The sequence below is a fragment of the Herpailurus yagouaroundi genome, unplaced genomic scaffold (assembly GCF_014898765.1).
Source record: "Herpailurus yagouaroundi ecotype Mexico unplaced genomic scaffold, PumYag 160, whole genome shotgun sequence".
Lineage (NCBI taxonomy): Eukaryota > Metazoa > Chordata > Mammalia > Carnivora > Felidae > Herpailurus > Herpailurus yagouaroundi.
The window spans coordinates 13,978,241-13,997,987 of record NW_024412401.1 but is presented as its reverse complement, the minus strand read 5'-3'; the positions used below and the strand labels follow the sequence as shown (position 1 = coordinate 13,997,987).

The 19,747-nt window shown below is 44.8% G+C and overlaps 1 protein-coding gene across 8 annotated transcripts in view; it reads left to right on the top strand.

Annotated features, from left to right (window-relative positions):
- The window catches only part of MOB3B (MOB kinase activator 3B), a 221,331-nt gene that overhangs the window by 178,355 nt on the left and 23,229 nt on the right, over positions 1-19,747 (top strand). Inside the window, exon 4 of one of the 8 annotated variants that reach the window (XM_040481426.1) lies at positions 13,165-13,194. The exons of the other annotated variants lie outside the window; for them this stretch is intronic. Within the exon in view, the coding sequence (XP_040337360.1) occupies positions 13,165-13,179 (15 nt within the window). The 3' untranslated portion in view covers positions 13,180-13,194. Of the gene's footprint in view, positions 1-13,164; positions 13,195-19,747 lie in introns of those variants that run through there. 8 annotated transcript variants of the gene reach the window in all.

The following is a 19,747-nucleotide window of genomic DNA, read 5'->3' as shown; positions in this document are numbered from 1 at the left end:
GGAAGGAAGGAAGGAAGGAAGGAAGGAAGGAAGGAAGGAAGGAAGGAAGGAAGCTAGCTAGCTAGCTGTTTTGGGGTCCTTAATACCCTAACATGAATCCTAACCTTCCAGCTAAAGCACACAATGTGCAGATTTATTTGATGAGGGAATCCTCTCGCTACAGAGAGTTTTGTGTTTCTAAAGCTTTGAAATACCCTTTGGGAAATACTAACTACTCAGTCTTCTGTAATCTACTTTCTGTATTAGGAGCTCAGTTCTCTTCTGGCTGCTGAGTGTCTGTTAATAGACATTTTTTGAAAACCTATATCGCAGACACTGTGCTGAGTGCCAGTCATATAAGATGCATCTCCATTTTAAAGAATGATTTTATTTTCCTAAAGTTTATTTTTTTGAGAGAGAGAGTGTCAGGGGGAGGGGGAAGGGGACAGAGAGAGAGAATGAGAGAGGGAATCCCAAGCAGGCTCCACACTGTCAGCACAGAGCCTGACTCAGGGCTTGATCTCACAAACGGTGAGATCATGACCTGAGCTGAAATCAGGAGTCAGATGCTTAACTGACTGAGCCACCCAGGGGCCCCAAGAAACTCATGCTTTTAAAGAATCCTACCCTTTAATCCATTACTTAGAGCCGTACCATCCAATACAGAAGCCACTAACTACTTGTGGCTACTTAAAGTTAAATTAATTAAAATTGAACTAAAATGAAAATTAGTTTCTTAATCTTACTAGCCACGTTTCAAGTGCTCAAAAGCCACATGTGTCTAGTGGCTATTGTATAGTGCAGATAGTAAACCTTTCCATCATCATGGAACCTTCTGTTGGACACTGCTGAGGTAGAGGGTTTATCTTCAAGAATTCCTTCCTACAATACACTGTTAATACCCTGTCCCACCACCAGTGGCTGCCAAATATGTTTAAAATTGTCCCTAGGATGCCTCAGTAAGACATTGGCATTTAGCTCCTCGCATGGTCTGTCTCTTTTTGCTAGGCCACTCCTCTCCTACCTAGTTAACAGATGAAAGATAGATAAAACTCGAAATCATATGTTTAGTGTTGCTCCCTAGGTGCAATGTCAGATCCTCCACCTCAGAGAGCAGCTCCATACCTCAGGACTGCTGTTGGTCTCTGGGGCACCAAATCATAATTATACTTCATTGTGTCTGCGGTATTGGAAATTGCTACAGAATGTCAGTCACAGTAGGAATTAATTCATCTCCATGAGCGTTTATATGAAGATGTGAATAGTCAGTATGGCTTGATGCCCATAGATAAGCCTGCCAAATTTTGGCTGCTCTGTGTGGTCTAGACTAGTTCAAATTTCCCAGCCAGATAAAACTAGATTCTTTGGCTCCAAAAGATGTCAAATGAGTATTGGTATTTGAATGCGGGAAGGTTTTATTTATTGAAATATAACAGTATGTCTTCTCTCACCACCCACCTGCTCCATCCACCCCATAAAAGCATGAGGATAAGAGTATGGCAGACCCTATCCTAGGGGCTTGTGTGGTCTTAGGAACACCTCTTCCCATGAAATAATTTTATGCATAAAGTTCAGATATATAGGCCACCAACAAAGCCAGTTAGGCCATAGTGTAGTACTAGAACATACTATGAATCAATATTAGTTCCATGATGTTAGTGGTAACGGATTCCTATGACATTGTGAATGTGAGTGTACCTGGACTAATAAATAAAAAATAAATGCATACAGGTAGGTCTGGATTGAAAAAAAAAGAGAGAAATACAGACTACTCGAAAGGGAACTTCCTAGAGTTCCTTGAACGGGCCTTGGCTTCTCACCACCAGGCCAGAGATCCATGTGAGCCCTTGATCACCATGTCCTATTGAGTCCTGATCAAGAGTTTGCAGTTTAAAGCTGCAGTTTTATTGTCCCTTCCTCAGAGGGATCTCCCCCTCACGCTACACCACATTGGGTCCGTGCTAACTGCTCGCTGAGCCCAAAGAGGGCAAACAAGATGGAAGCCACCATATTGTTAAGGACTAGTATCAGAAGTGATAAACGACCCCCTTCCACCATTTTCTTTTCCTTAGAAGTGAGTCATTCAGTCCAGCCCACACTTAAGGGGAGGGCAGTTAAGCTCTATTTATTGAAGAGAGAAATATCAAAGAATTTTCTAGTATGTTTTTATTTTATTTTAATATTCTTTTGACAGAAAGAGAACGAGAGACAGAGCGCACACACATGTGTGTGCAAGGGGCAGAGGGAGAGAGAGGATCTTAAGCAGGCTCCATGACCTGAGCCCAAATAGAGAATCAAACGTTCACCCAAATGAGCCACCCAGGCGCCTCCTCTAATATATTTTTAAACCAGAGACCAAATTTACTTAACAGGTGATGTTTGCCTTTGGTCCATGCATTGCCCTTTCTTCTTTCATTCCCCACATCCTGCAGCTCAGGTCTGCTGCCTCCCCCAGTGCGCTCGTTCCTCCAGAAACCACCTGCTTCGGTGAAAACACTCGTTACCTCAGAGTGGTAGCAAACTCCTCCCCTTCCTAGCCAAGCTCCTTATATAAGACAGTCAAGCCTGTTGTGTCAGTAATCTGCCCTCCGTCACTCCAGAAACTTGCCCTTGAAGTAGTGCCCTGCAGCCCTGTGCGCTTGCCTTTGAAACAGAAGAAACAGCAAGTAGTATAATTCATGTTACAGACAGATCTCAAAAACATTGTGCTGAGCAAAAGAAAACAGACATAAAAAGTACATACTGTTTGATCCCATTTGTATCAAATTCTAAAGCAGTCTAAACTAAGCCACGGTATCAGAAAGCAGGTTGGTGGTTGTCTGGCACCAAGGGTGTGGGTAGGGGCTTGACTGCAAAGGGGCAAGAGGGAGGTTTCAGAGGTGATAGAAATGTTCCATATCTTAATGTGGTGGTTACCTGGGAGCATATCCACATCAAAATTCATCAAACTGTACGTTTAAATAGAAGCACTTTAGAAGACCACGTCTACCTCGATACACTTTATTTTTAAAGTTTGCTTGGTGAATGCATTCAATTTATTTTTTAAACAACGTCAGGATTCACCAAAACAGTGTTTTGACAGGTCTTTGTTGAAAACTTTTGTCTCCCTGCTGCCTGGGTGGTTAACAAGACAAACTGAAAGGAAAAGTAGCAACTTATCCCTAAGGGCCAATTAGAATATAGTTATAAGAACAGAAGTAATTCCTGTCACAGAGACAGTAGCTCTCCCTTCCCTCTGGCAACCAGTTAAGAATGGTTGTTTCCATAATTTGGCTATTGTTGAAAGCACTGCTATAAACATAGGGGTACATGTGCCCCTGTGCATCAGCACTCCTTTATCCCTTGGGTAAATTCCTAGCAGGTTATTGCTGGGTCGTAGGATAGTTAATTCTTTGAGGAACCTCCACACTGTTTTCCAGAGCGGCTGCACCAGTCTGCATTCCTGTAAACTGTTGTGCTGCGTATCACCTGGGGAGGTTTCAGAAGGCTTTTCGGTTCTCAGTCTCCATCCCAGGCCTATTAAATTAGAATCTCCAAGGGTGGGGCTCGAGCAAAGTAAAGCTCTCTAGATGGCTCTCATGTGCTCACCACGTGAGCCCCAGGGAGATGGAATATGGTGCTTCTCAGACTTTTGCCACACAAGAACACCTGGGAGCTTGTGGAGGATACATACATGGGTTCTACTACTGGAAATTTTGATTCAGTAGTTCCGGAATAGGACTCATGAAATCTTCATCTTTAATAAAGCTTCCAAGTAATTTTGATGCAGGTGGGCCAGGCATCACACTTTGAAACTAATACCATCAAGGAGCACCTGGGTAGCTCAGTCGGTTAAGCTTCGGACTTGGCTCAGGTCATGATCTAACGGTGTGTGAGTTCAAGCCCCGTGTGGGGCTCAAGCTTGACAGCTCAAAGCCTGAAACCTGCTTCAAATTCTGTGTCTCCCTCTCTCTCTGCCCCTGGCCTGCTCATGCTTTGTCTCCCTCACTCTCTCAATCATAAAAAAGAAAAAAATTTAAATAAATAAAAATAAGAAACTAATACTATCAGTTCCCAAATTTCTGGGCAGAAATGGAATCCAACAAGATGCCTAGGCTGAAGAATGGCCCCCTCATCTTGATTTCTTAGATGGCACCCAGACCCACTACTTTTGTTTGCTTAAGTTCAGGCTCACGTTCCTCCACCCCATCCCTTCCCCCAGAATCACTCCATACCTACACTCCATACCCTGTCTAAATCATAATGGTGTTTTTGTCCCCCCCCCCACCAATGGCACCAGTCATCACCACACCCTAGAAGTCCATCCCTTCCAGACCTCACCATTTCAGCATAGCACCTCATGTGTTGAACCCCCATCACACAAACCATAGTACCTCCAGGACCCTTTGCTACAGGTATATGGCTAGGCTCTGGGGATACGGTGACAGGTCAGTCTTGGTCCTTAACTTGAGTGTTCCTACCTGTGGAGAGGTCTGAACGGTCTTAGTTTTCCCACGGGTAAAATGAGGGGGCATAGCCCAAATCAGTGATCCTTAGCAACAAGTTCTGTGACCATGCAGGGTGAAGCCAGAGCCGGGATCTGGGACCCTTCCTCCTCTTCAACTAGATTTGCTATATTTTTTCCTTAATGGCTTCTGTGTAAGATTGCATTAGAAGAAATGGTTTCTACAACTAAAATAAGCTGTAAATCCACTGGATTAGGGGAGATTTCTATATACTTCCAGTTCTGGCACAGTGTAGATCCAGAATGAATAAAATGTCCACTGGCTTTTTTTTTTTTACTTCATTTATTCATAATAGTATAATTATTTTGAAACAGGTTTATAGTAGAGATTTATGTTTATGTCTTATTAAAGTATTTCAGCATATAAGAACTTTAAGTGGCCGGTAATAACTATATACTTTTAAAATTTGATATGCTCAGCATCTGAGGATATAATAATAGGGAAATTTTTTAAATAAAGCTATGGACCAAGTGCTGTGGGATATGTGTTTATGTATTTATCATTTATTTGTTTTTTAATGTTTATTTATTTTTGAGAGACAGAGAGCTAGAGGGCTCTCTGTCAGGGAGGGGCAGAGAGAGGGAGACAAAGGATCTGAAGAGGGCTCTGCACTGACAGCAGAGAGCCTGATGTGGGGCTCGAATTCACAAGCTGTGAGTGAGATCATGACCTGAGCCAAAGTCAGACGCTTAACCGACTCAGCCACCCAGGTGCCCCTGTATTACCTTGTATAATCTGCACACAATTCTGTGAGATAAATACTGTTTTTATCTCCATTTTAAAGAAGAGGAAAATCGGACAAGGTGTGAAGTCACTTGTCCCATGTCACATAGCCCTGTGGAGTCAGGAGTTCAACACATGCATTCTGACCCAGAAACCCAGACACAGCCTTCACTGAGGCAGAGTTTTGCTCAGAAGCACACTATCCCAAACGGTTTCTGATAATCTGCAGCAGCCAGGTGATTTCCTAAGGTTCTGACCCTTGGATAGAACATCATCTGGCTGTGAGGCCACGGTCAAGTCACGTCAACTCTCTGAGCATGTGGAATGTGCATTGTTTAATGATTCCAAGGAGATGACAGTGTGTAAAGAGCTGGCGCTGAGTGCTGGAGCAACTAAAAAGAATGGCACCTGCCTCCAGAAGTGTAATGTCTATAGATCAGATGACCCAAACCCAAAGCCTACAGAGTCCAGGCAGGTAGCAAATGTGAATTAACAGGCAGGCCATAAAAAATAGGAAGCTCTGGGAGCAACTGCCATGCACCTCCAGCTCATGGTTTCATTGCGGGGGGAGTAGGGACCCAGAGTTTGCAAATCAGAAGAAATTGAAGCTCCAACATTTTAGGTGAACTCTTCAGAATTTTAAATGGTGGCAAATTATTAGAGCAGTTCTTGTATTTTGTTTTATTTTATTTTGTTTCATTTCGTTTCGTTTCGTTTCGTTTCATTGCACTCCATCCCACTCCATTCCATTCCATTCCATTCCATGCTCTTCCATTCCATTCATAACCCTAGAGGCCTAATAAATTCTTTCTAGGAGTGCACTTTACCTAGTAGCCATCATTTTGCCCTCCTGCCTTTTATAGAGCCTCTGGACAGGGCAGAGCAGGGTCTGACCTATTACAGTCTGGCAACACTTTCACACTTGCCTGCACTTAAGTGTTACATTTAGAGTTTTCTCATATCTTGGAAGCCCAGAACTTCCAAACCTATGAAGTGAGCATCGGGGTGTGTGTGGGGGGGGGGGTGGTGTGCACGGTTTGGATGAAGCAGATAAGAGAGTGGCCATTTGATTGAGTTGGTGTCAGTTGCACACCATGCTGCTCTGTGCTCATTCCCGTTGCCGGTCTGCAGTGACTGTATTGCTGGAGGCACTGAGAGACACAGAGCACATCTGTTCCTTTGTCGTTGGCTTCACTTGACACGACCAGTGTCATCGCCAGTTGGCACTGAGATTGTTGACCCCGTCGCTGCCAGGCCCAGGGCCGCAAAGCAGCTGTTGTTATTGTATACATTCGCTCCAAACAGTGGAGCCTTCAGAAGCCCCGCCATGCACCATCTCTGCTCGGGGAAACTGGCAGAAAGTACCAGAGTCCTCACAGCACACACTCAAGGGATTTTATCTTATTAATCTTTGAAAAACATTGGCAAATGGACAGGAGTCAAATAAGATATTTGACCACATCCAACGTATGTTGGTTTTAATTTTATGGCCTGCTGATGGAAGAGGTAGATTTTTCATGAAGTTGGCACTCCTATCCATACCTAAATCCCACTTCTAATAGAAGGTTTCTATTGTGGTTTTCTCTTATTTGGAACTCTCTCCTTCTTTGACAGGGACAGCAGCCTTTGTGCGTGCTCTACCACAGAGGAATCTTGATAGGTACTCGCGCGTGTGGTTCTTTCCTCTGTCACTGGCAAAAGATGTTAGAGTTGTGAGAGCTTCTCAGACAGTTACCCTTTATTTTGGTTTCTGTTGCTGCTGCAAGGGTGCTTGGCATTTTGTATTAATAGATCATTCTAAATGGAAAAATTCTGGTGAACATTTGTTTCCAATATGAACAGCAATAATAGAGGGCATTTAATTAGTTGGACACAAGTGTGCACTTGGGTACACAGGCACACACACACACACACACAGACACACACACACACACACGCATTTTTTCTAAGAAAGCTTCAGATCTTTCAAAACCCCTTCTCTGTGGATTTTTTTTCCATTTTGTTCCTGAAATTGCACATAAAAATCGCCTTCCTGGGAGCTTTTGAAATCCTTTTTCCAAAATTGATACCTATGGGGGTGTTTGTTATTGTTATTGTTTTGTTTTGTTTTTTTAAATTGTGGTAAAATACACATAGCATAAAATTTACCATCTGAACTGTTTTAAGTGTACAGTTTACTAGCATTCAGCACACTAACGTTGTTGTGCAATCCATACCACCATCCATCTTCAGAGCTCTTTTCATCTTGATACATGTGGGTTTTGTTTTGTTTTTTGTTTTGTTTTGTTTTGTTTTGTTTTCACATATGAGCCAGGAGTCTAGGCTGTGCAAATGAGGCCAGGAAAGGGAACAAAATATGCAAAGAAAAAGTGTATCTGCTTCTGTTTCTCTTTAACTGAGACCGAACAGCTACCCACCTTCAATACATTAGACAGTTTCCCTCCTGAGAGCAACTCAGTGTGGCCATGTAGGCACAGAATCGCCCCGATTGCTACAACGTCTAAAATTGCAGCTTCATGCTAAAATATCAGCAGGACAAGTGAGGAAAGAGCCCTAACAAGTAAAACTTGCTTTCGCTCTCTGAAGCACATCCCCTTTAAGTAAAATCCATGTTGTTTTCATGGTTCATTAATTAGGAATCAGAGGCTAAGAAAAGAAAGGGGCTTGCCCCCTCCCAGACTCTGAAAGCTATACAAGTATGGTTCTAAGGGGCTCAGGCACATGCAGAGTTTATTCTTGTTTTACGTGTGTTTTCTTCCTGATGCACCATCACTGCCCGCCCTCAGCAGGAACAATATTGGGCTGTTTGTGGCCAGGTCAACTTTACAAGCTTGGCAGCCTGAGGATCCATTTATAATCCCATGGGCTTTAAAACTGTAGTCACACTGGCCATGGTATCCTCAGGATACAGCGAACTTTCTCTGAAAAGGTCCAGACACTCCATGTTTTAGCTTGTGGCCCCTAAATGGTCTGTGTCACTGCTGCTCGACTCCGCCTTTCAGGTGGGAAAGCAGCCAGAGACAATGCATAAACAAATGGGCATGACTGTGTCCCAGGACCACTTTATTGGTGGACATTGAAACTTGAACTTCATAGCATGTGTGTCATGGAATATTCTTCTTGTTTTGTTTCCAATGATTTGAAAGTGTAAAAATTATCTTTAGTTTATGGGCCATACAAAACAGGTGTGGACTGGATCTGGCCTGTGGGCTGTGGTTTCCAGTTCTCTGATGTAAAGGAAAGATGTGATTCTGAGGCCCATTGACCCAAATGACAGATCTCGGGTCAAATTCTCGCTCTGCCAACCGCGTAACCGTGGGCAACCTCTGTAACTTTCAGCTTCTCTGTAGGGGAATCGTAATGGCCACCCCATAGAGATGAGGGTCAGTGACAAAGTGGGCCACCAAGAGAGACACCAAGATCGGCCCCTAACCTAAACCTCTGAGGCTCCTGAGAACATGTTTCATTTCTGTAGTCTAACCCCGAGCAAGCAATCTTATTTTGTTAAAATGAAGATTCCGTTTGTTTCATGTCTATGTATTTCATTAACCTAACACTCTGTTCCTTCCAAAGGAATGGTACTGCTGAGAAGCTACTATCCTCCTAAATTATAGGCTCTCTGAGGAAGCAAATCTCCATGTGTTTTCATCAGACACACAATAGAGGTCTTATTAAGTGATGGCAGGCTCTGTCCTGTGGTGCAGTCAGCTCGGCTGAACAACTTCTATGAACTCTTTGTTTTCCTGGGGGAGGTAAATTCTTCCTCCGGGGACCCATGCCCTGAAAGTTGAGGGCACACCCAAAATGACAAGTCGTGTTTCTTCAGCGTTTCTTGAATGTCATTAAGAGTTGGGTCCATTAAGCTTCTCTAGGAATAAGAAAGTCTGTGCCTGCAGCTGCCTGGCCTAGACTGAGAACTGCTTCACCAGCCAGTGCCTCCCCTCCCCCACCCCCTCATGGAAAGGCCAAGTGACAGAAGCCAGAGAATTCCTTACCCTGCCCTCCCACATCCAGCCTTCAAAGAGCAGCAACCTGATCGGTGGCCACTGGGCCACTTTGAAACCTGCCACCTCCCTCTAGGGGAGTGAGTGCACTCAGCCACCCTTTGCTCGTCCCCACACGAGGGGTCTGAGGAGCATGTGCCAGAAAGCAGTCCGGCTGTGCTGACACATGCAGGGTATGGGAGGGAGGGAGTCAGACACTTTATAGCTGTGTGGAGCTCAAGGCTCCAGGCTGTGGAGGAGGGAGGCAGGCAGAGATGGGAAGGAGGAGGGAGGGGCGGCTGCCAGCCAGAGAGGCCAAGACTGTGCCTCATTGGGTTATAGGTCGCACCACTTTGAGCAGGAATCCGGTTGGGTGCATGCACTTTAATGGTCAGGAGCTAATAGTGCACCAGCGGGAAGGATGGCATGGGAGGACAGGGTAGCTCCATTGCAGAGTAAGTCGGAACGTTATAATGCCTGGAGTGTCAGAACGGGCCCTGCAGAGCTTCGAGAGAAGGTCTTGAGAAATGCGGTGATGGAACGTTGTGAATCACACTCTTGCTTTCATGATGCCTGGTAAGGTAGCCTGTCTCCATCTGGAGCGTGTCCATAACCCATCTCCTGTGGTTAAGTGAGAGAGTTTTCAAAAATGTGCAGCTCTGCCTTTATGAGAACCAGTGTAAATCAAGAGACTGAATATGTTTACATAAAGTGACTTATTTTTAATGCTTGCAGGATTGGGGAAAAGAAGAGCAATTTGATTCTTGTATCATATGAATAAATATTCTCTGTGGGTGGCAGGTCTGTGTGTTTATCTATCCATACATATGTATACATGTACTTGGGGGCGTACACATATGCACACACATTCACACACACACACCCCTCCGTTGGGGAACGCCCTCCGTGTCAGTAATGTGGGCTGCTGTTTAGGAACAGAATTAATCAAATAAATATTGTTCTTTCCTGTTTAGGGAGGTCTGGCCTGCCATGTTTCTATTTTTATTTCTTTTGGCTTATTTGCCACCCACATTCCTAAAAGAAAACAGAAAGAACGGTCTTAATTCCTGTGTGCTGGTTGGATCCCATGTATACTTTGAACCGGGAGAATTCTTAATTCTGTAGTCTGGCTGCCCTGCCTGCCTTACAGGAATTCAGACTTTGGGATGCTGACCGTGGGCTTCCCATGAATGATTCCACCGGCCACGTCCCTGTTCCCAAGGCCAGTGCTGGCTGTGTGTGCCCGCTGACTCAGATAAATGCAGCTGAAGGAAGATCTATTCAGCACAAGGCCTTGGGACATGGTGGACTGGTTGGAAAGACAGGTTTTCAAGTTCCCACATTGTCTACCCTCACTAATAGCTGTGTTACTTTGAACAAGGTTCTTAACCTCAGTTCCCTCATCTGTAAAATGAGGATAACACCACCCCCTATAGAAGACGGCTGTAAGGACTGAATGAAATAACGAATGCCCAGCATTGAGCACAGCATCTGGTTTAGAAACAGTGCAGGAAGTGATAGGTTCTATTCTGTTAGGAACACAATAGACTTTTATTGATTCACAAAGGTTCTTAACACCATTGCCCCAACTTGTCCACTCCATCTTTTGTGACCTGACACTTCATTCATTCATTCACTCATTCATTCATCAAGTTAGTTATAATGTATAAAGCCTTGTTCCAAAAATAATTTTAGGTGTCTGGTGTCAGTCTCCCACTGGAATGCTTTCTCTCAGGTCCCGTTAAAGAGACACAACTATGTAAAAAAGATAGTGTTTTTTTTTTTATTTTTTTCAACGTTTATTTATTTTTGGGACAGAGAGAGACAGAGCATGAACGGGGGAGGGGCAGAGAGAGAGGGAGACACAGAATTGGAAACAGGCTCCAGGCTCTGAGCCATCAGCCCAGAGCCTGACGCGGGGCTCGAACTCACGGACCGCGAGATCGTGACCTGGCTGAAGTCGGACGCTCAACCGACTGCGCCACCCAGGCGCCCAAAAAGATAGTTTTAAGAAAACATTTAAGCCCAATGCCTGATCCTTGCACAAAGCACCTGCTGTCTATTCCCTGGTCAGGTTGCCCTCCTGAACAGAAGCTCCCTGCCTACAGGACCCTGGAGAGAAACTGCATCCTCCTGGCTTCAAAAGCCCTGAGGATGAAACAAGTCCCTGGAGCAGGAGAGGTCAGGGGGAGGGTGCCACAGAGATTCTGCAAGGTGGGCTCAAGGGCTGTGGTCCTGAGACATAGCAGCTTCTCTGGGGCCTGAGGGCAGGTGGAAGCTGCCCCCCCCCCACCGCCCCTTGCCCCCCGCCCACTAACCCTGTTGTTTCCACTGTCAGCTCTCCAGCTTTCCCACAGGGACTGGGCTGGAAAGTAGATGGGGCATTTTGTATTTGCTTGTTTGTTTTTCTTTCCGTCTTTTCTTGTTCTGGGGATTTCCCTGCAGCAGGCAGCCTCCTGGTTTTCCTGGGCTCCCCCTGGAAGAGAGACACTGCCCTCCAGAGCAGAATTGTTCTGCACCCCTGTCTGAGGGAGAGCTAGCTGCCAGGCTACATTCTTAGCAACCAGCTTTAGGGACACTGGGACCCTCCTTCTCTCTTTCCTTTCCCTGAGTCCTGGTCCCTTTCTCTGAATGCTCTGTGTCCCATGGAGGCAGCTTGTAACCCTCACAGACCTGTAAGCAGAGCACAAAAGGGTGAACAGGAGTGTTCTGGGCAGGAGAAGGGAATGGGCTCTCCAGGTAGAAGAAGAAAGCACACAAAGATACAGAAGCAGACAGAAGCAAGGTGTGGGCAAGGCTGGAGAGAAGAACGGGGAAGATCCTGAGATATCTGGATTTATCAGGTAGGAGATGGAGATGAGTGGAAGCAAGTTTTATGCCCCTGTGGATTTTCAAGGGCACCTTTCCAGCCAGCCCCGTTGATGATACCAGCAGGGATTAGAGCGCCTGCTTCTCTGGAATCATGAGGCAGCATGGGTTCGCAGGAAATTCTGAGTCCTTCAAACTGGATGATTAGGAGACAACAGCTGATGTTGATTCTTACCATGTAATGCCTTATCACCATACATACCACTTTCCTCTTCTGAATCCACAGCCCCTAGGGCCACACCTGCCCATTCCTGGAATTCTTACTCATAGTGTCCTGGTGCCCAAGAAACTTCACTGAGTCCTTGTCCCTTGACCTCAGCCTGACCCACACAGTTTAGCTGACTTTGGTTCTCACTCTCCTCGCCCCTGGAACTTGCTTTTGCTACCAGTGGGTCAGATCTCGAGATAAAGAAATAAATAATCTGCTTGACCTCTAGTGTAGCAACATGACCTGAGAGAAATGGGTGTTGGCAGGAGCCAAGGACCCTGGAGAGGCAGGTGGACTGCAGTGGTTCTGGTGAAATCTTGGCATGGACACCAGCAGTATATTCGTTTGGAATGGAGGAAGGAAGGGGGCAAGACCCATGACAGAAAGAATTTTCAAGACGGTTAACATTTTCAAAGCACCCACTTTTAGGGGGAAAAATAGCCAATAACAAAAGAAACAAATGGATAATGTGGATACAACTTGGAGGTTTTCAAATGTCTGAAAAATGGAATTTGTAGGATGAAAGGCACCGCTGAAAGCTTTCTCTCTAACCTGGCCACCACCCCTAAAAGGCCCAACTCGCTGCTGGCAATGAAATTTCTCCCCGTAAGAGGGCTCTGGTGTCAGCCACACCCTCACCCTGGAGCCAGAAATGCTGCCCCTGTACTTCAGGCTGCAGTTCAAACCCACGTTCCCAAGTCTCTCTGAGGGGAGCCTGGGGGCTGATGAGAGGCGGGGCTGGCTCTGCTCTTGGGGGAGCCTGTGAGGGGAGGGTGCGTCACTGCGGGGGGCTGAGGCCGTGCTGCAGGTCGGTGGGCAAGGGGGCAATTTATAAAAAGATCACCACACCTGATTGCTTTTCCTGGTGGACTCACCGTTTTTCTTTGGTGTTTTTCAGCAACCATCACCTTAACATACTGTCTTTTAAATGTGTCAGATGACGCTCCACTCCTGGAGAAGGTGAGGGCTTGTGTGCACACACACTCTGTTGACTGAGAAGCAATTTACTGCCCTCTTAGGGCCAAATCTAACAGTAGGTTGTCTATTCAAACTACCCCATTTTAAGCCACTGGGTTTTTAATTGTGGCTGATGGGGGGGAGGGGCCGTTTATTTACATAAAGGTCATTTTCACAGTTTTCAGCCCTGCGTTCTCTCCTTAGCGTGCTTCCAGCCTTCTGCACCCACCTTCCTTTTATCTCTCTGTGCTCCCCTTCTTCCTCGGACACGTCTTCATTTCCAATATTTCTTTCTCCTTCTCCTCTTATTTCTCAGAATTAGCAGAGTTGGTGAAGTGAAAACAGTAGACTTCAGAATGCTGTTGTTTTGCCCTCGTATCCGAATATACTAGAAAACACTAGAAAAACCAAAAGCCCCACTGCTTTTCTTTTATTTCTCATGGCAGCGCAGTAATGGAGACAGTATGTTTGGTGTTTGTTGGCTTATTTTTGTTCTTGAGTCACACCAAACCCGGGTGCAAATCCTTATTCTTCCCCTCGCTTGCTCTGTGAACTTGAGCAAGTTACCTCCATTCTCTGAGCCTCTGTCTCCTCATCTGTATGTTAGAAAGCGATGTGTACTCTACAGTTTTGAAAATAAGTCCATAAAATAAATATAAATGTCTCTGCCAAAGTAGGTTCTCAACACATATTTCCCACCACCACTCGCTTTACAGGCCTGTAGACATAATCATTGTTTTTCTTCATTGGATTTTAGTCTAATTAATACATATTTTTTCAGCACCTGATATGTGTCAGGCCTTGGGCACCAGAGTCCAAACAGACACAAGCAAGATATGGTTCATCTCCTCAGTGGCAACCCCGTGCAGGAACCAGGAAAGTAATAAACTATCACAGAACAATGTGAAGGGTGCTGTGGGCACTAAGGGAAACCAGAAGAGGAGCACCGAACACTTCTTGGGGACAGGGTGAGGGAGGAGGCGAGAGAAGGTGTCCCTGAAGAGGCCACCCTGATCAAGAGCCTTGAAGGATGTTGGAGTTGGGAGAAGGGTGTTGTGGAAGAAGAGGAACAAGGGAAAGCCTAGATTCAGGAAGAGTTGCTGTGAGTTCAAAAGGAGAGAAGGAGAGCTGAGGAGTGGCAGGGTGGCAGAGAGGTTGGGAGTCCAGATGAAAAAGAGCATTGAACACGAGGGTTGGGACTTACTAGCGTGAAAACCAGGGACAGCTGTTAGAGTGTAGGTTAGGGGAAGCCAATAACGTGGGAGGGACTTTACCTGAAGTGCACTGAGCTAACTCTAAGACATCCTCGTTTACACAGATTCCTTCTCTCAGATAAACACCAAGCACCCAGAGCCCGCAGCCAGGGGTGCTAACCCTGCTGCTAATTATCTGCGCCACCTCAGGCAAGTCTCCACTCTCCCACCATCTGGGTTTTCAGTCTCTGAAGTGAAGGTCTGAGACAATACCCAAGAGTCCTCCTGGCTTTAACACTAGGCTGTGATTCTGTGATCATGCCACCATTTTGTAGAGCTTGTTGGTGGTGTGTTTTTTGTTTGTTTTGTTTTGTTTTTTAGTGTTTACTTATTTTGAGAGGGAAACAGTGAGAAAGAGAGTGCTAGCCGGAGAGGGGCAAAGAGAAAAGGAGAGAGAACCTCAAGCAGACTCTGCAGTGCTATCAGTATAGAACCATATTCCGGGCTCCATATCACAAACCTTGAGACCATGGCCTGAGCCGAAATCAAGTTAGATACTTAACCGACTGATTCACTCAGGCATCCCTTAGAGCTTGTTTTAGGTTTTCTAATGCTAACTTAGTAAAATCACTATGTGAACATGACTGACACCCAGTAGATGTGAATATTTTCCCTTTATGTGAAAAATCGCTAAAATGTGTGATGGTAAGTACGGTAAGCAAAGAGTCAGTTGGGCTCTGGTAGTCACAGCTGGGTCAGCAATTATTTGTGTGGCCTCAATTAACTTATTTCACTTCTCTTTGCAACCATGTACTCTCTGCCCTCCACTGCCCGTTCTAAAAATGGCTACTCTGGGAGATAAGAGTAAGTTTTGACTTCTAGAGTTCATGCAAGTTTGTTCTACAGCTATCAAACACTTGTTCCAATGGCCAGGAAAGATCTCTATTTCAGTTTAAAAGTGTTTAGAACAGAAGAGCTTGAATTTCTTATGCAGAAGATATGCTGATTTCATCCACCACCCCCATTCCACACAAAAACTAGCCAAAAGTCATTTTAACTTTATTTCTAAAAGCAAATATGATTTCAATTTGGAGGTTTGGTCCACTTCTATTTTTGTTGTTGTTTTAAATTATTGGAGCTTATTTTCTTAGAAAAAAATTACATGTGTATTAAAAATATCTAAAAATCCAGAAGATATGCAAAGGGCAAATATCAGAAATAGAAAACATGCATCATTTCCTTCACCCAGAAATAAGCTTACTCATCATGTAGGACTCCTATTTTGTTTATACTTTTCCCCAAAATAATTATATCAAACCATATATCAAAATATTTCTCATCATACATTAATATATAACAAAGTTTTAAGGGTCTTTTCAGACTCTGGCAAAAAATGAAATGATGAGTTCCAATGCTGGTAGAAAGTGACAGGTGTGTGCAAAGTGATGGGGAACCAAAGAAACAGAAGAAACTAAGGAATGCTTTCTGGGAGCTAACAGTTGAATCTTGAAGGATGTCAGTGTTTGCCAGGCACAGAAGAGCAGAAGGTATTTCTCAGATGGAAGAAAGAGCTAGAAAAACTACTAGAAACCTTGATAGATGGTGCCCTGTTGGAAATGGGAGGAGTTTGGGTTGCCTGGTGGGTGTGGTGTGTGACTGGGTGGGGGGTTCAACAGGAGGTGAACAGAGGGGGTGAGTCTGTTATAAACAGATTTGTTTGCCAAGCCATAGAGTATGGAATTTGTTCTGTTGACAGTGGGGAACCAGGGACTTTACAAAATCAAGTACTGCCTTACATTAAAGCAAATAATACTGAGTGAGCACAACCAAAACCCAGCTTTACTCTTTCCTCAAGGATGGATTTTTAAAAATCCAGGTGCTTAAAAACATCTTCCTATACAAGTCAAGTACAGTCTTCATGAAAATTTCTCAGGAAATTCTCATCACCTCTGCAGAAGCTTTTAAAGTACCTTTTGGAGTTCTTTAGTGGTCTGCCTTAATACACATTGCATACAGATGACTCCTACAATGGCAAATTCATTCCTAAAGAACAGTCTGGGCAAATGTTGTTTAGGCCACTCTCTGTGATAGCAGGGAATGTGTTTGGTTCTGCTAGATGACTTCAGGAGGGCTTTGATGGTGACGAAAGCTATGGAACCCAATATTTGGCTGGTTTTTGGTTAGGGGGGGTTTCCAGCAAGAACCAGTTGTTTCTTAACCAGCTCATTTGCTCCACCCAGTGGGGAAGTGCTAGAATACAGCTTTGAAGGGTGGATCTAACTGAGATAGATGTTCTTTCTCAGGGACGGATCTGGAAATTCCTGGTCTGTTATTTCAACCATTCTTTCCCTATAAAAATGTTAGGAGACATCCCCATAAACAGTTTTTCTCCTTCATTTTGGGGTCAAGAAAGCATTTTCAGTAAGGAAAGTCCTGGCTTTTCACAGACTAATGGCTTTAGATAAGTCCCATATCCTCTATCAAAGTGTTCCCGTGTGTGTGTGTGTGTGTGTGTGTGTGTGTGTGTGTGTGTGTGTATAATTCTTCCATATTTCTAGTGTGTATGGAATTTTAGTGGCATAATTGTTTTTTATTATTTAGCCAGTGCGCCTGTAATTGGCATCAGTCCAGGTAATGAAAAAAATATCTTTGACATTTTGAAAATCCAAGAATGACTGCAACCATTTGCAATTAATATCTATCAATTAGTATATGTCAGTATCATCTGAATGCATCTTCATAAGGAATTCTCAGATGCTTTAAACCACAAATCACATGGTGTAGTGCAGAGAGCTGGCCTTTCCACTCAGACCTGAGTTTAAGTCCTACCCCTGCCACTTTCTGTGTGACTTTGAGAAGTTACTGTCTGTCTCTGAGCCTGTGTCAATGAGCATGGCAAATCTTATTTCACAGGGTTAGTGTAAGAGTTACGAGATGTAATGACTGCAGGGTCAGTGGGACGAGGGGATTGCTGACCTTTGTTTGATGGAAGGCTCTGCGCTTACTTGTTCGGCTTGAGTGAATCACTTCTGCTTGGAGGACTGGATTCCTCATCTGTCAAACGGGCCAGAGTTCCTTCTCTTAAAGTTTTACAGATGCAATGACATAACACCTCCTCCATCCCCACCAAGCATCTGGCACCTCATAGGTGCTTAACAAATGCTAGTTCCTTTCTTTCCAAAAGTATTAACCCACTGCAGATAACTGCAGAATTAGTTATAAGGCCAAATTGTGTTCATCCCATGATCTCTCCCCCGCCACCTGTCTCTCTTGCTAGCTCAAATACTCACACAGGTGCACACTGTGCATTCCCACCTTATTTTTTCCATCTTTGTCATCAGAAGTTAACCAAAAGTCCAAGAACTTTTAGAGGCTTAACAAAGGAGCAGCAAATTCATTTTAAGATTGTTGTCATTTATTACCATTCCTCACACCAAGGACATGAGTCCTTATTTGAGCAGTTGTGCATTTTTCTGTGTCCCCACCCCACTGTCCCATCCTGGCCTGGCCCCTCTGCTCCAGCCACGGTACCACCAGACCATAGAGGTCATCACCTCGGCCACTCTTCCCACCCCTCTTCAGATCTCCAGCCCCTTCTCCCTGCCTCACTCATCAGACTCCTTTAAATTGTGAGGTCCACCCACTGCACCTGGGTGGGTCAGTCGGTCAAGTGTCTGACTTTGGCTCAGGTCATGATCTCGCAGTTTGTGGGTTCGAGCCCTGCATCGGGCTCTGTGCTGACAGCTCGGAGCCTGGAGCCTGCTTCAGATTCTGTGTCTCCCTCTCCCTCTGCCCCTCCCCCACTCACACTCTGTCTCTCAAAAATAAATAAACATTAAAATAAATAAATAAATTTGAGGGCCCACCTAAATGGGTATATTATCAGAGAAGTTTCTTCAAGCCTCTTCTTGCCCTGACAGGAAGTGATTGTTGCTATGTGTGTATTTCTGAAGAGAAGGGGATTAATGTATATTGAGTCTGGTCATATCTTAATACTTTTACCCTTCCCAGTCACCTTGTCAGGTAGGTATCACTGTTCCATTTTATAGCTGAGGAGACTGAGGGCCCATCCATTGCTTCATTAAACAAATACGTATTGAGTATCAGTTGCCACCACAGGGAATAGAGCAGCCCCTTCCTTTGTGGATCTTCCAGGATCTGACAGGGGATGAATCCAAGAGGCAGGAGGGAAACAAATGATAGACTATTCCAATTGTGAAGAAGGGTGCCATGAAAGTCAGAGAAAGGGGAAATGCCCTATCTCAGAGCTTAGGGAGGGTGTCCCTAAAGAAAAGGTATTTCTGCTAAGACCTAAAGACTCAGGGAGATCACACAGGTAGATAGTAAGGACAGAAGTGAGCTCTAATGTGGGTGGAATTTGGTTCCACCTTGCCTCATGGCCTTTCCTCCTCTAAATATTTGCATTCATGTCATTGTATTTTAGCTTGTGGTCTATATTTCTTTCTCTCTGAAAGATCATAGCTCCTTGCGAACAACAACCTCATCTCCCAGGCACGTGGTACATAACACAAGTCATGAGCATAAGGAATTGGTCATTTAGTGTTTTAATACATGTATCTGTATGTGATTGCTTGTCTTTAATAATATTACAAGGATGCAAAAGTACCTAGAATATGCCATGTATATCCTGTCATTTCTTTAACCAACACATTGGCATGGTTTTCTAATAGAATCTCTAAGCCCCTGGGCACTCCTGGTCCCAAACTCCTTTTACTCAGATGTTTTCTGTTTTATAAGCTGGGGTGATCTGGGGTCAGCACGTGAGAGAGGTAGCAGCTGGCATCAGCTGTGCAATAGGTGAAACTTGAAAGCAGCTCATTCATTTACATAAAGTGGTGTAAAATGTGTCCTCCCAAATGCTGCAGGGCGTAAGGTTCATTACCAGCCTGTCCAGGCCATTCTTGGAGATGAAAGCGAAGTGACTGCCCTGTGCCAGGCACTGTGTTAGGGCAGCGGATACAAGATGACTAGACGTTGGTGATGCCGTGAATGTTTCTTTCTTGACACACAGTGGCTCACAGTGGAGTAGGGCCCACAGAATGCCCATAGCACATGTATACACACTGATGTGCAAAACAGCTCATTGCATGCAAGACTCCAGGCTGGCACAGGTGAAGGAGTGGTTAACGCCACAGAGGCTGGGGCAGAAGTCTCAGAAGGTCTCCCAGGCATCTTGAAACTCATCATGCCTGAGTTGGGAAAATGAGTGGCCGTTAGCGAGGTAAAGAGGGCAGGCTGTGGTAGGAGCAGGGCACAGGCAAGGGTCTCCCTGATGCAGAGGCGAGATGCAGCGGCCCGGAGACAGAGAGC